Source organism: Paramisgurnus dabryanus, chromosome 11 (genome assembly GCF_030506205.2).
Source record: "Paramisgurnus dabryanus chromosome 11, PD_genome_1.1, whole genome shotgun sequence".
Taxonomy (NCBI): Eukaryota; Metazoa; Chordata; class Actinopteri; order Cypriniformes; family Cobitidae; genus Paramisgurnus; species Paramisgurnus dabryanus.
The window spans coordinates 28,940,195-28,957,108 of NC_133347.1; the positions used below are offsets into that span (position 1 = coordinate 28,940,195).

The 16,914-nt window shown below is 35.5% G+C and overlaps 1 protein-coding gene across 2 annotated transcripts in view; it reads left to right on the forward strand.

Moving 5' to 3' along the window:
- Positions 1-16,450, forward strand: part of ntrk2a (neurotrophic tyrosine kinase, receptor, type 2a) — a 52,743-nt gene extending 36,293 nt beyond the window's left edge. For both annotated transcript variants that reach the window (XM_065247718.2, XM_065247719.2), the window contains 5 exons: positions 3,854-3,984; positions 4,086-4,258; positions 4,523-4,763; positions 12,868-13,026; positions 13,124-16,450. In XM_065247718.2, coding sequence (XP_065103790.1) covers positions 3,854-3,984; positions 4,086-4,258; positions 4,523-4,763; positions 12,868-13,026; positions 13,124-13,309 — 890 coding nt within the window. In that variant the 3' untranslated portion in view covers positions 13,310-16,450. The remainder of the gene's footprint in view (positions 1-3,853; positions 3,985-4,085; positions 4,259-4,522; positions 4,764-12,867; positions 13,027-13,123) is intronic.
- The last annotated feature ends 464 nt before the right edge of the window (positions 16,451-16,914 follow it).

Here is a 16,914-nt window from a genome sequence, read left to right on the forward strand (position 1 = left end):
GGGTGCTAAATTACAACCTTAATTAGCAAATGTTATTGCACAACATTATTGGCATTCAATATTTGTTAGCCTTGTGCCAAGAATAAATATTTGTATATTAAACAACAAGTGTAAATATTAATAATCATCATGTAAAAATTACATCACATCACCCTATTCTCACATAATGAGAATTAAGAAAAAATTGCCTAATTATCATAAAAACTATGCAATACATCATAATATTATTTTTCCATTTTAATATTTAATATTTATATATATTTTAAATATAACTCATTTTGACAGGTTTGTGAGATTGAGCCCAAAATAAATTCATGTATGCACTGACAACACACTACTGTATCTTTCACCTACCCATACATTTTAATGTCCACTCTCATCTTCTTTTATCCCTCCAACTCTGGTTACTTTTAATATAGGGTTATGGTGTACAGTCAGTTATTGTAGATCGATGCAGCCTCATCATGCAGCTCTCAGTAATGTAATCGGCTGACTGGCTAGTTTTTCTTCAAAAGCATTTCTTAATCACATTAAGAATAAATCTCAGAGAGCACTGTGTCTGTTCAGACTCTCCTCTCTCTCTCTCTCTCTCTCTCTCTCTCTCTCTCTCTCTCTCTCTCTCTCTCTCTCTCTCTCTCTCTCTCTCTCTCTCTCTCTCTCTCTCTCTCTCTCTCTCTCTCAGCACACTAAACACCTGATTAATCTCGTGTTATCTTGACTGTCCTCACTTTGTTCAGAGATGCCTGGCTTGAGTTAACACACACTAAAACATCTCTTTTCCAACAAGATGATCTCTAGAACACCTTTCGCCTCAGATTTAGTCTGGAATTACAGGTTTGCTTTCTTGTAGGATTCAAACTTCTGGACAGGATTTGATAAATTTAAAATCACAAATGATGTCTCTTTTATTGTATCATTTAATTTGTCTTATTTCTAGTTGTATCATCCTTAGAAATTTGGGAGGAATATCCGAGATGAAAGTAATACCTAATTAAGACACAATCTGATTTTATAGCTCTATATTTGTATAGTTTGGTTTAGTATTTAACTTTATTAAAAATAAAGGTGCTTTTAAGTTTCTTCACAGCGATGCCATAAGACCCTTTTACAGTTGGTAAACATTGTGACGTATTTGTGTGGGCGGGGCTTAGCTGGAGGCAGAAAGAGCCGCAGAGGCTATGTTACAAGCTTATTAAACATGGATGCAGAATTAGTTTCGGATCTGTCCGAATATGTACAGTCACTGATTCTGCGGGACCGTGACAGGTATTTTTGTAAATTAACTCTTGCGATTTTAACCAGGTTTTAGATATTTCATAGACAACATATGAATTACTTTCAGGTGAATTTGGGTAATTTTGTCTAGGCTTACTGTCTTATGTAACGTATCACTGGGCTAACTATGATTAGCAATGTGGATTATTTTAAGAGACTATTCAAACGATGGCATACACATCTATCGCTGTATGTTTGTTTAACATTTAAGCTAAACAATAGCGCGGTTGGCGACTTTTCACCAATAAAACAGAAACTTGCTGATTTGTACTAGATAAAACCAACACAACAGTACATATGCATAGATTATTTTACCTGATATGAAGTGTGCACTGCAAACACGAGTATTATTTATGATCGTCTCCGTCTAGTCTGTGCGCCGTATTGCATTCAACCACAATCGTCTTCTTGATTTCTGTGAAGAAATGTCTGCCGGGATCTGGTAAAACTTTATTTTTGAACCAAAAGTGCTGTTCCTTCTAATCTGGCAGCCAAAAACACAATGAGATGACATTTTAAAGTCAAAAACTCAAACTTTTAGCGCGCCGGCTATGAGTTCCTACTTATTTTTTGCCTCCAGCTAGAGCGGTGGCGTCACAGTGACGTGGGCTGTAAAAGGGTCTATAGAAGAAACATTTTGATTCCTTGAACCCCTTCCAGTTCCAATGTATCGTGGGAGGAACACTGCATTTTTTGCTAGTTAAATAACTCAACAAACAAAAAGCATGCCACATATTTTTGGAAAGCTGAGATTCTTGTGATTCGAATGATGTAAACCCTTTTAAGATACAATCAACACAGCAGGTGTTTCATGTGTTTTTTATGGAGCCCTGAGGGAATCGTTTAATAATCTGTGAGTAAGAGTTATAAACTGATGGGACGAATTACAAAACCGTGATCATGGATTTGCCGGGTCTTGTTTTCTTTTCTCCAAGGGGTGACCTGCCGTGCTCTGTATTTTTTTAGCCTTTTACAAGAATGCTAAGGGGTTAAAGAATTCAGTGAAAGCATCTTAGAAGAACAATTTCTCTAATACCATTTTATAATCTTATGAACTTTTTTTACTACTAAGAATCTTTTATGAAACAGAAAAGCCATTTTGTTTTAAAAACAAACAAACAGATAATTTACTCACCACCATGTCATCCAAAATGTTGATGTCTTTCTTTGTTCAGCTGAGAAGAAATTATGATTTTTGAGGAAAACATTCCAGGATTTTTCTCAATTTAATGGACTTTAATAGAGCCCAACATTTAATACTTAACTCAACACTTAACAGTTTTAATGCAGTTTCAACGCAGCTTCAAGATTCTCTTAACAATCCCAAACGAGGCATAATGGTCTTATCTGGCAAAACCATTCATTTTTGACAAGAAAAATAAACATCACGTCGAAAGGTCATTGTAAACAATAAACTGACACAAAGACATTAATGAGTATCATTCCACATACAACAACATAGGAACGGTCCTCTTTCTCCACACTTGTAAACACTTTGGCAGTAGACGTATCACACGGCTAGTGCAAGATGAGAATTTGTGTTTTAAAAGTGTATATTTGATATTTTTCTTGCCAAAAATGACGATGGTTTTACTAGATAAGACCCTTATGACTATGAGTCCTTTGAAACTGCCATTTAAAACTGCATTGCAACTGTAAAGTGTTGGGGTCCATTAAGGTCCATTTAAATTTAGAATAATCCTGCAATGTTTTCATAATTTCTTCTTGACTGAACAAAAAAGACATCAACATTTTGGATGACATGGGGTGAGTAAATTATCAGATTTTTTTTAAGAAAATGATCTCTGAAAGCAATGTTGACATTTGAAATGACCTAAACAAACACGCCCCTACCCCAGTAGAATCTGGACCTTCTTTTGATAGACCCGCCCCACACATACTCAACAACAATGTCGGTTAGTAGACACGCCCCTTACTGCTGATTGGCTTCAAGTGTGTTTTGGTAGTCGGCCCGACTCCCTTTTCCAAAGTGTTTTTTTTTAATCACGCACCCCGCCTTTAAACGAAAAAATGGTTCTTCTATGACATCAAGCACCTTTAATGCATCCCACAAAAAATAAAGAGTTTCCACAAAAACAACAACTTACCTATCTTTACCCATCAGACTTCAGAGGTTTTTCCACTCATCTGAAATTGCTCAATTTAACATTATCAAAGCACTAAACATCTGTCAGGGTGACTTCATTTATCAGATCCGCTCCTCTTGCCAGTTGAATGGTGTCTTTTATCGCTGTAATGCTGACAAGCCAGCTAATCTTAAACTCCTCCTGCTTCCAACTAATCCCAAACAGAAATCCTTTCTTTCATTAAAGCTTGCTTTCAAAAAGTTCTTTCATTACTGGATCTTAATAAAGTTTGCCATAAGCAGGACCTCACACAATCTGTATGCAGAACAGCTTAACAGATTTCTGCAGAATAGTGACGTCTGTCATTCACAAAGTTGCACGTGCTCTGCTCCTTCTGTGTTTTATGACATATTTTATCAAATTAAATAACTACATTTTGCTTTCAGAACTAATGTCTTGTCCTGTCTGCCATCTTGTTGTGTTTCCATCAGTTGTTCAACACATTAAGAGACACAACATCGTGCTGAAGAGGGAACTTGGAGAAGGAGCGTTTGGGAAAGTCTTCCTGGCTGAATGCTACAATCTGTCGACAGAACAGGACAAAATTTTAGTGGCCGTGAAGGTACTATGTTTGTAAATGAGACGAAATAGCAATGCTGTAACTTGCTATTAAATTGAAATAAACATTTTTGTGGTATTTGTATTTGCTGCATATGTTTATAGACTTTAAAAGAGGCCAGTGAGAATGCCAGGAAGGACTTTCATCGCGAGGCCGAGCTGTTGACTAATCTTCAGCACGAACACATTGTCACTTTCTATGGTGTGTGTGTGGAGAGCGACCCTCTTATTATGGTATTTGAGTATATGAAACACGGCGATCTCAACAAGTTCCTCAGGTACAGTACCGCTTGGATGCATCCTTGAGTGCATCGAAATCCAATAGCGCATACTGTAGTTACTTTCTGTGAGTTCTTTGTCCTTGTAAGACCAATACTAATGAAAATCAACCAATCAGAGATTCCCTTTTCTGCTGAGCAGTAGCTCATTTTCATTTAAAGGTTTATAAAAATAATAATTAAGTGATGATTGTCATGCCATTTATTTCTTTTAGACTGTATATTTGCGGTTAGTGAAACTCGTGTTCTTCTGTTCTCCTGCAGGGCTCATGGTCCTGATGCTGTTTTGATGGCTGATGGAGAGATCCAGCAGCAGGCAGAGCTCACTCAGTCCCAGATGCTTCATATTGCACAGCAGATCGCTGCAGGCATGGTGTATCTGGCCTCCCAACACTTTGTTCACAGAGACTTGGCCACGCGAAACTGCCTTGTCGGAGAAAACCTCCTGGTGAAGATTGGAGACTTTGGAATGTCCCGAGATGTTTACAGCACAGATTACTATCGGGTAAGATTTTCTTTATTTAGTTTTTGACCCAGAGACGCAGCTACACATTGGCCCTAAAAGTATTTGGACACTTCTTGAACCACATTCAATAAGGATGTCAATGCTTCAGCGTCAAAATATAAAAAATATCAACGCAAGTGGCATCTGCAAACAAATGTTTCTTTACTTTGTGTCATGTTCGCACCTACTTTTGGATGTCAGTCAGTGTCTCTCAAGTTTACACAGGTGTCCTAGCAAAATAACCTCTAACTAGAGAAAATAACCTTAGAAACATGTACTAGTTGACCACCAGAAAGTCAACCTTTATTTTTTGTGTGTGTTTGTGCTTTTATCTTTGAAGGTGGCGTAGAATAAAAAACTGTATTTATCTAGGCATAGATGAGTAATAAGAGTTGTGTAGATGGTAATGATATATTGTCAGCCTCAAATGCGATTGTTTTTCCCTTCTTATGTAAACCTTGTGCATGGAAGAGACTGCTGGAAAAAAAACAATATCAACATAACACAAACTGTGATGTTACAGTCGAGATGTACTCAAAATCTGTATTTTCGTCTGATAGCGGTGTATTTCCTAATGTGAGCTACTGAAATGAGCCTCAGAGCAGAGCGCAACATCATTATTCATGACTCTTCCAAATAAGATAATAATAGAGCATTTAATTCTAAAGTGAAATACTGGGGTTGTATATGGACGTGTAAAAACGTTTCTGTATAATTTTGCCTTTTATTATGCCACATACCCTTTATGTAGATATAAAAGAACAATTTAACAGATTATTTTAATGCATTTTTTGGCACCTTTAAATGTTAAAAATTGCATTATGCATTGTGGCCGCATCTATATACTTTCTTAGAGTATATTGGTTTACATTCATATTAAAACATTCATTTTTGTCAACATTATTCTCATTTGGCCAATATCAAATGAAGATATTATTATTGCTTATTTTCCAATTTTGTATTTTTATTTATTTATTTCAATTTTATGATCTGTACAGTTTGCAACTTTTGTATTATTTGATGGCTAATTTCACTTTAACACAATACAAATTTGAGTCTAAAAATACATTGTAGATTTAACATTGAGTTCAGTTATTGGTCATTTAAAAATAATTATTACACGGCTCGTTGGTATGCTTTATTCTGATTGGCGACATTTGCAAATTTGTTATTTCCAGAAAACAACCGCTCAAAACTAATAACACACGGTAACCCAGATGCTGCAAATCATTTTGACAGGTACAGTTTAAAATTACACAAAATTAAATACAAATATATCTTTTAATATCATATATGACATTATATTTACAAATGATTGAACCAAATAAGCGTGTTCATGGCATTTGAATGTCTTGGCTTATCTTAAAACTGAAAATAATTCAAATCAATTGTATTTTATTTATATAGCGCTTTTCGCAATTGGTAATTGTTTCAAAGCAGCTTTACATTAATAAAAGCAGTGAAAAGCACAGAAAATCGACAGATAGCATAACATAATGCACAATAGCATAAGCAGATACATTTACTGTGGCTATGAATCAACATTATAAGCGAGCGTATTACTAATGTAACGTATAGAAGAGGGTGCTAAGTTAAGTCAAAGAAGGCTTCCTCCTCAGGTTGAAAAACCCCCTGGGAGAAAAAAACCCGGACTTTTTTGCCGGGGAAAAAAGTCCTAGGAGGGAAAAACCCTTGGGAGATATATACATACATACATACATCAGCTGGGCATCACGTTGAAGGACAGCCAGTAAATCAGAGGTCTGCCGACCTTCACATTTACTCGAAATGGGTCTGTTTGCCTCATTGTCCTCGGGGTCAAGGACAAGACAGGGAGAGAGAAACAAAATCCTATTAGCGTAGGGGCCGTTCACATGTAATGCAAGTGTCACACAGTGATGTGGTTTAAATCAGCTTGGTTCCAGACAGGCTAACTATTGCGGCATAAGTATGTTACCCACAGTTGAGGATTTAGCAAATTGGGGGCCCAATGCGAAGGTATCTATGGTACCTATGGGTCCCCATCCGATCTAATTATAGATCTAATTATAAATAAACGTGTTTTCCTCGCAAAGGTCTGTATTTGTTACAATTAAGCAAATCAAATATTTAAAATCAATTAATGTTACTTAATTTACTTATGAGGTAAATAGCCGTGTAATAAACGGGATAATGTACAGGCAACTGGTTGTAATCGCGAAATAAGCCCTTCAGTGTCATACAAGACTGATCACACTCCCGGGCCTTACTTATTTGATAACAACCTGCTGCCTTTACATTATCCCTTACATATCAGCTATCATCGTCGACAAAACTTTTGACATTGGTGCATCCCTCATCACAAATTCACTAGTCCTTAAACTGATCAAAATTGCATTAACTTACATTAGTTCCAGTAGCTGGAAATGAATGCTTGCTTCACAAGGACACTTTAAGTATTCAAATCCAAGTATATATATAAAATCAATATGCTTCTCATGTTCAGTGCTACATATAGCCTATATTACTGAATATCAACTATTCAAATACCTCGACCCTACTGCCTTTTCGCCTTCATGATGTCAGCAGAATTTCTGTTTGTGTGTGCGTGTGTGTCCTGATTCTCTCCTGTCAGTAAGTCTCTCTCAGATTTGGAGTCAGGGAGGAAGGTGGCGTGGGAACAGGAAAGAGGGGTTACTATGGCAACAGCAAAGAAAAAGAAGGGAGCGCTTACGTCATCCGTCAGAAACTGAAAAAGTCATTAAAGATCTCTTATTAGTATTCACCTCAACATTCAGCAATGTAAGCCTACGGAGAGAGAAAGAGAGATTAAGACAAACACAGAGAGGCCTAGGTTAGGGAAACAGTAAAAACAAAAGAGAGATAACGAAATGTTATGGCGCGGGCTAGCAACCAAACCTTACACTGTAGGATCAAAATGCAGAGAACATTTAAAGAGAGACATTTTTGTGTATGTTTTGAGTGCAGTGTGTGTCATTATATCATTCTCCATTGAAATGTGTGTTAAAGGATGCATTAGATACAAGAAAAGAAGATGAATATTATCATCATTTGATGAGTCTCTCTTTTGAGATTTAAATGCGGGTCAGTGGATTTGTCTGTGTGTTTGTGTGTGCTATGAGTACATCATTGATTAGGCCTATAGAACATCAGTTACCATAGAAACAGATGGTCAGAGGAGGCTGATGGGCGGAGATATATTGTGAAAGCATGTTGTGCAACCACAAAACTTTATATAAAATATAACATAAGTTGATTATAACTCATATTTGGAGACTTGATGAACATAATTGACAAATCTAAAAAAGCCTTTTAATTCATTCATTTTTTCATTTGTCAGTACCCCAATCATTTTAGTCTTTTAAACTGAATATTAAAGGAATACTCCACTTTCATAAAAATCCTGATAATTTACTCACCCACATGTCATTTAAGATGCTTATGTCTATCTTTGTTCAGTTTTTTGAGGAAAACATTCTAGGATTTTTCTTCATATAGTGGACTTTAGTTGGTCTGAACAGTTTACAGTTTCAATGAAGTTTCTCGTCTTGCACTAGCTGTGTGAGGCGCCAGCGCGACCTTACGTATTACATAATAACGTCGAAAGGTCAAGTTTTACAAATGTGAAATGCATACTTGCGGACAATTTTAAACAATAAACTGACACAAAGACATTAATTATTATCATTTCTACATACGACAACGTCTGAATGCTCCTCTTTCACATACGCCATGCGTGACCGTCCGACATGATTACGTGATGCGTAAGGTCATGCTGACATGTCACACGGCCAGTGCAAGACGAGAAGCTGTGGTTTAAAAGTACATAAATATATATATTTTTTTTTGCGAAAATGACAATCGTTTCCCTAGATAAGACCCTTATGCCTCAGTTGGGATCGTTTAGAGCCATTTGAATCAGTGTTGACACTGCAATTTTAAACTGCATTGAAAATGGGAATAGCTAAGGTCCTGGAATGGGAAAATCCTGAAACGTATTCCTGAAGAAATTTAATTTCTTCTTGACTGAAAAAGAAAGACATCAACATTTTGGATGACATGGGGGAGTAAATTATCTGGATTTTTATGACAGTGGAGGTTATCTTTAAGTGGCACTTAATGCATCTTATGTACTTTCTTTATAACCTATTTTTTATATGGAATATGGTTAATATGTGCTTCTAAATATACTGAAGAAGCAAATAAAGTAAATTATCAACAGTGAAAAATTAATACGCAAAATTACTTTTTTGTATACTTTAACACATTTGCAGCTAGACTAAAAAGTAGTAACTTGAGGAGTGAGGCACTGAGTATATTATAGGGTTAGAAGTGTATTTTTCTAAGTGCACACAATTTGAAGTGTATTCAGTGTACTTCTACAGTAATTTTTTCCAACTTTTCAAATAAACAAAAGTTGGTTTAAGCGGACTCAAAACCAATTCATTTCAAATAAATTTTAAATGTATATTTTTATTAACTTTTTAAAAAGTGTACTTTAATGAACACTAAGGGCCCTATTTTAACGATCTAAGCGCATTGTCTAAAGCGCACAGCGCAACGTCTAAATGGGCGTGTCCGAATCCACTTTTACTAATTTAACGACGGGAAAAATGGTTTTTGCGCCGAGCGCATGGTCGAAAAGGGTAGGTCCTATTGTAATGGGAGTATTTTGGGCGTAAGGTGCAGTAAACCAATGAGAGTCACAGCTCTCATCCCCTTTAAAAGCAAGTTGCTCTGGCGCTATGTCTAATCCCTATTTAGATGACGGACTTTGTAAACTGAAAAACTAAGCGGAGGAAGAAGATCCCCAGTTTAAGATTAATGTTAAATAATTGTGTTGTTTTTCACTTGTATTGAAATTGTTATTTTTTTATTAAAACCTTTAAAACCCGTTTTCTTTTAGTCATGGAAGTAAAAAGCAGGCTTGTAATTGCTTTAAATGTATGGCTATCCAATATCATCAAAAAATAATTTACAAGTATGTAAGATAAGGTTTGTACTCTAAAAATACTTTATTTGTAACAAACAGGAGATAAAGAATTTACAAACGGCTCTCCTCACGTTTCAGCACTTTGGACAGCGGTTTTTTAGCAAAGAGTTTTTTTAAGCATTACTTAAAAATGTTTCTCATCTCACCATATACAGAGGTACAGAGTAATCATATACAATAAATCCGTGAGGTAGCATTAAAAAAAAACATTTAAAAACAGACGCATTTGTTTAAAGCAAAGCATTTATTTACTTACCAGGCTGCAGGTGAAGCAGCTCTTTGTGTCTTCTAACGTCTCATATTTAGTCCTCATTTATGTCCAAGAGACTCAATAATAATCTTTTATATTCAATCCTTTAATCTTTCATATTTAAAAGCATTTTTGTGCTGCTGCGCATTCATGTACCTTGTGATAAGCAAACCCGCGTTGTCCTCCCGTGTATAGGCGCATTTTACTAATGCGCTCTTTAAATAACATAAAACACATTGCGCCATTGACTTTAGACTTTAGAGCAGGTTTTTGTTGGTCAATGGCGTAGTCTATTTTAGTTGCCTCAATATAGTAACGCGCCAACAATGCGCCTGAACACACCTCGTTTTCAGACCAGAACGCCCATGGGCGCAAAAGGGGGCGCAAATGCATTTGCTATTTAAACAACGCGGCGCTAAACGTGAAAATTAGGGTGGAAACTAGCGAAAGACACTTGCGTCGCGCATTGCGCTGCATTGCGCCGGGTGTAAGATAGAGCCCTAAAAGTAAACCTAACTACACTTATTTTTCAGAAGGGAGCATAATAACTTTCCACAAACTTTCAGATTTTAAATCCTTAAAAAATTAAACACAGGTCAATACAATTAATTCACAATGTTAGTTTGGTTCCAAAACGAGATAACTCAAAAATCAAGTTTTTTGGTAATATTATTAATATCAATCAAACTGCAGTTGGTTTGTTTTGATTAAAGCCTTCATAACAAAAAAATACAGCTAAGTAGCACCATAAAAACATAATATTATAATAATAAACGCTTCAAGATCACAATTAAGTGCCTTCTGATCCTTTCATCATGAATATAATCCAAAATAATGAAATTCTAAGGGTTTTATTATAAATGGCCAAACATTTACAGGCATACAAGTACAAGATAAGTGTCTTAAAATATGTATTTCTCATTTTATACCATTTTCTTTGATTGGATGTATGCGATTTTGGCATGTTCCAGACACTACTCAGCTAACTTTTAGTGAGTGTAAAAGTGAATAAATGACATATAAATCAAAAACTTTTAGATTTTTCTTATTGTCCTCCACAAGTAATTTGATAAAACAAATCATTTTTATAATTTATATTCAATTTTCATAATAATATGAAGCATTTTGCACACAAAATCCCTGAAATTGCTGTCCACCCTGTCATTTTGGGTTAAACGCCCATTTAAGAAACCAACTGATGTAGTCAGCAACATCCCATCCCCAATTTGGTCTTTATTTAGTGGAGGTTAAAATATAATGCACACGCAGTATGTATCTACACTTATTTTTCCTTATTTTCATCAAATTGTGTTTGAAGTTAAATGTTGTCAAGCTTAAAATGTCCACCCTGTCATTGTGAAATATGAATTAACATAAAACTTTGCAGAAAATCTAAATATGTATTTTAAACAGTGCACAGTCAGCTTCAACGGTGAACCACGTAGGCAACTGCAGCTACATCATGTGTTCATTAAATGCTAACTTTAGATAAAAATGTCCACCCTGTCATGAAAATTTACATTGAATTTGCATGACAGGGTGGACATATTTTTTGGATGGTGTTTGCTTGCAGTTAATTTTTAATAAAGTGGATCTGGAGCTTGACCAATATGCGTTTCTAACAGCCTAAGGTCGTCTTAATACAAACATATGAAGTTTAATGGAAAATCTCAGAATGTGCAGTCTCAAAGGCGTTTTATAGTGACTTTATATAGCACTTTATATTGACCCAAACATGTTTTGACATCAATCTCGATCTGGAACCAAACTCTTCATATTTTCCTAAACGTAAATATATTGACATTTTATTCAGTACTGTATACAGTATGTTATGAACAAATACTATACTAAAGTACACTTAAAGGGGTCCTATTGGGCTTTTTCACTTTTTCAGCATTAGTTGGTGTGTAATGCTACTGTTTGTGACTAAAACATCTCAAAGTATTAAGCTCAAAGTCCTCTCCAAAGTGAGATGTTATCCATCTGTGTGTGCGTTTGTTTGTTTGTGTGTGTTAGATTACGGTGGAGTGAGGTTTTAATAGCGCTTGTGTAGTTGACCACTTTGGAAGTGACGCTTCCAGTCTGTATCTCCACTGTGGGACCACTGAAAAAGCCTAAAAGCTTTTGACCTTAATATTTGATGAGTCCAGTATGTTAAACCAATTAATCGCAGACTAATCCGCATACTGGACCGCAATCTCATAATTAATATTTCAGAGGCAGCGCATTATGGAGAGAGCTAATAAATGAAATGATTGGTTTTGGGGTTGAGCTTTAGGCCAGACCAACTCCCCGAGCTTACAGCATCCAAATCCAGAGAGGGTGGACTTACGGCACTGTATCAGCTCCTGAACTGGAAATATTATTGACTATTCATGCTCTAAAAGTCTGTATGGATCGCTTCCATTAGCATTTCCATTGCACTACTGTTGCAAAGAAACTTTTATTTGACTCTGAGTCATTTCAATTTTAGATAAACTTTTATATACGTTTATATGGACTTACATGCTTAATAAGCTGCCAATTTCTCTTGTAATGTCTTAAACGGTGTTTTTTATTTCATTTTTGATGTTAAAGACAAAATAACAACATGTACGTAGAATATGCAGGGGGGGACACGTGGGACATGCCCCCCACTTTAAAATAAAAATGGTTTTGGGGATACAGCTATGGCCTAAATCTTAGGGTTTAGGGTAAGGTTTGGGGGTAGGGTTAGGATAAAAACAGCGTTCACTCTGTGAGATTTAAGATTTTGCCATAGCTGTATCCCTTCTAGCCATCAACTCGCCACCACCATGGCTCAATGTCAGACCATACCTAGGCTACGACTCTGAGTCATTTCATTTCTGTCTCTTATTTAGGTTGGGGGTCACACCATGCTGCCAATTCGTTGGATGCCACCGGAGAGTATCATGTACAGGAAGTTTACCACAGAGAGTGATGTCTGGAGTCTGGGAGTGGTGTTGTGGGAGATCTTTACCTATGGGAAACAGCCCTGGTACCAGCTTTCAAATAATGAGGTATACAAACATTTACACACCCGCTTATTCTCAAACTTGTAAAAATGGACATTCAGTGTCATATTAACCATTGTGCCGTTCACCTCGCTCTTTATAGGTGATCGAATGTATCACCCAAGGGCGTGTACTGCAGCGTCCCCGGACCTGTCCTAAGGAGGTGTACGACTTGATGCTAGGATGCTGGCAGAGAGAGCCACACACCCGACTCAACATCAAAGAGATTCACAACCTTCTCCTAAACCTGGCGAAGGCTTCACCGGTGTACCTGGACATCCTAGGATGAAAGAGCATGTGTGACTGCACATGGATACCTTGCCCTCTTCTTCTACCCATCCCATCATTCCTCTCTCCTCCCGCTTTAAAACCTCCTTCGTTTTTCTCTTTTTGATGTAAATGTCTCGATCGATCAGCCAGAGGATCTTGTCCGTTTACATTATGACTAAAAATCACATATTCTGACGGAATAGAAAAGACGTGCACTCACCGCGGCTTTTAAAATTACAAACGGTTGACCTTTCTCAACTTCAGGACCAAGTGAACTCACTGCATACTTGTTCATTTTATTCATCACAACTGCAGAAGGACTTTTGCTGCTGGGTTCATTGTTTCAGGACTTCAGGGAGAAAATGAGAGAAGAAACAAACAGCTTTTTTCTGCCCGCTGGACTTCTGTCAGCACACAGCTACTGTACTTCATGTATCATTATGTAACATCATATTTCATGTAGTTAGGGATGCACCGATATGATTTTTTGGGGGGTGGGTGGCATACCGATTTAAACAGACAACTATTGGCTGATACCGATATTAAACACTTGTGTACAGTGCAATACTATACAGTTGGCATATTAGCTAGTTTATTTCTGCATCAAATTATTTTTTACTGAACATGGATTGGATCTATATCACATTCAACTGACCAACATAATAAGAGAGGCACAAAGTAAGATCAAATTTTGGCGATTTTTGGTCTTTTTCTGAGATTTTGGAAAAACCCAGATCCCAGACATTTTCCCAAAATACTCTTACTCTAACCGAATGGCTCACGTGAATGAGTAATCTCTAATGTGATTTACAATTTTTCCCCCTCGCACGTCTGACAAACTATAATTTGTACAGATTTGATTTTGTTTTGGGAAGTATTTAATCATTTAAATAATTATTTTTAAAATGCTGGATTATGCGACAGACATGCAACTTATTGCCTTCACGCAGTTAATTCATAAACAATCGGTATCAGGCTTTCTCGTGCTATTGACGATGGTTTCAAATTCATCAAAAATCGTCCGATACATATCGGCGGCCGATACATCGGTGCATCACTACATGTAGTAGCAAAGGTTTGGACTTAAACTCATTCTTGTTTTTTTTCTTCACATTTTAGACATCAAAGCTATCAAAAAACACAAATAGGATTATGATAATGATCTTAGTAATGTTAAGTCTTCTAAAAAAGTATTCTAAATGACCTTATATATTCTGCACAGGTGCATCCTGGGATTTTTTTTCTGGGAATACCCATTCTGGATACTTAGCTTTCACTTAACAACACCTTAATTCTCGTATTGCTTGTAAAATATATGTTGACATAATTTATATTTCTTTGCAAACTTATGTTATACTGTATATTTAAGCATATGTTTTTGGATCAAACTTTTTTAAGAACACTGTAAAAATTCCTTGTTGCACTTTAATTTTTAAGTTAAATGAATTTTAAATTACAATTAATTTCAGCTTTCTTGAATTATGGAGTTGCTATAAATATAAAAAATAAGTTGAAATAACTTAAGCTAATTCAACTTTATTTGTATAATTTATAACAACTTCTCACTAGTCAAGAAAGTTAAAAAAGGAATTGTAAATTCAAGTGAATTAAACTTAAAAGAAAATAAGTGCAACAGTGTAGCTCCCTAACACTGTTAAAAAGATTTGTTTGTTCAACTTAAAAAAGTCGTTTTTTAATTTTTAATTTTTTTATTTTTAGTTAATTCAACTTAAAAATATTAGTTAACTCAAAAACGTTGCTGTGTCAACTAATATTTTTAAGTTGAATTCACTAAAAATTTTAAGGCAATCATGTTACTTACTTGAACCAACTTTTTACAGTGAAATTTTAAGTTTAATCTCATTGGCTGTGCAAGTCATTTTAACTAATTAGATTAATTTAAAGTTGTTTAAATAAACTGCTATAGCTAAGTTAAAATTGCTCTGATAAGTTAGACTACACTGTAAAAAATTATTTACTGCCTTAAATAATTTTTTTAATCAACTCAGATTAATTTTAACTTTCTATTATTTATGTTGACTAGAGATGAGTTGTTATAACTTATTTTATAAGTTGTAGCAACTCATCTCTACACTGTAAAAAATACTTTGCTGCCTTGTAAATCTGAGTTGATTCAACAAAAATGTTTAAGTCATTTCAACTTACTATTATTTATTGTATAAGGTAATTATTGCTTGTTGTTATAACTACAGGTGAGTTGTTATAACTTATAAAATTAAGTTGACTTTTCTCACCTATATTTTATAAGTTATATCATCTTGATTTGACAAAAAATGTTAAGGCAGCAAAGTATTTTTTACAGTGTAGTCAAGATAAATAAAGTTGAAATGACTTGTAAATCTGAAAATTTAAGGCAGCAAAGAATTGTTTACAGTGTAGTCGAAATTTAAAATAAAAAATACACAGTCGATTTGATTAAACTTAAAATTTAGGACAGCTAAGAATGTTAAACACTAAAGTAAAAAGTGCTTCACAAGGCCGTACAAGAACCATTTCTGGCTAAATGCTTTCATAAAGAACCTTTAGCATAAGAAAGGTTTCTTCTGATTATAAAAATGTATGTACCTAATGTTTTTTTCTGAGAACCTTTGACTAAAAGGTTCTTTGAGGAACCGAAAATGGTTCTTCTATGGCATTGCTGTGAAAAACCATTCAAGCACCTTTATTTTTAAGTGTAAATGTGTCCAAACCTTTGTCTGTCAGTGTCCATCTATATGTAAAAAGTAATGATGATAACCAGTGACAACCTGCGATGTATTTCTATTATATTCGTAGCTGGACAAGATTGGTTGAAACCTTCTGACAGGATGTTTTTACTCTCAAGCAAATTAGAAATGGCAGTGTGACCCGCTAACATGTATTCAGGTCTGTACTGAACACTACATGCACCAATATAGAGGACTACATGGAGTCATTTGAGACAAGGCCATACCTCAGTACTGTCAGTGTGCATTTACTACAGGACCTTAATTAGGCAGAGTGCCCGATTCGAGTGAGGGCTAAATTAAAACCTCTTTCTGTCTTTCTCATTCACCATGGTTTACTGCTGAAGCTCCTAATGTAGTACTCAAGCTTCGGGTCACACAACTGCTGAGGTGTAATATATATTTCATAACAGGACAAATGTCTACTATTAGCACCAACTCCCTAAAGACTCGTACAGTATATACATTGTCGGACGAGAGGAGGGGCAGAAAGAGAAGAGGAGAACAGGACATGTGTAACTTTTCTTTTTTGTTAATATAGAGGCTTTATCCAAACTTTTTTTTGTTTGCATATGTATTTATTTATCATTGCAATGTCAATCTTAACTCTCACGTGAGACTTTGCACACTGTACTTAATGCCACAATGAATCGAGTGAACAAAATCTCCGAAGCTATTCGTTTCGTAGACAAGCTAAAGTTCACAAATTGGAAAATTGTATTGGATTGAAAATAGAGAAATCCTCTTTATATTTAAGATTTTATTTTGTACTTCATGTGTTTGACTTTCGCCTGTAAATTATTTTATTGTACAATTATTAATCATTTTGTTAATACTTGTTATTTTTATATTTGGTTAAGAGTGAATGTAGTTTTTGTCTGGAGTATTGGATGTACAG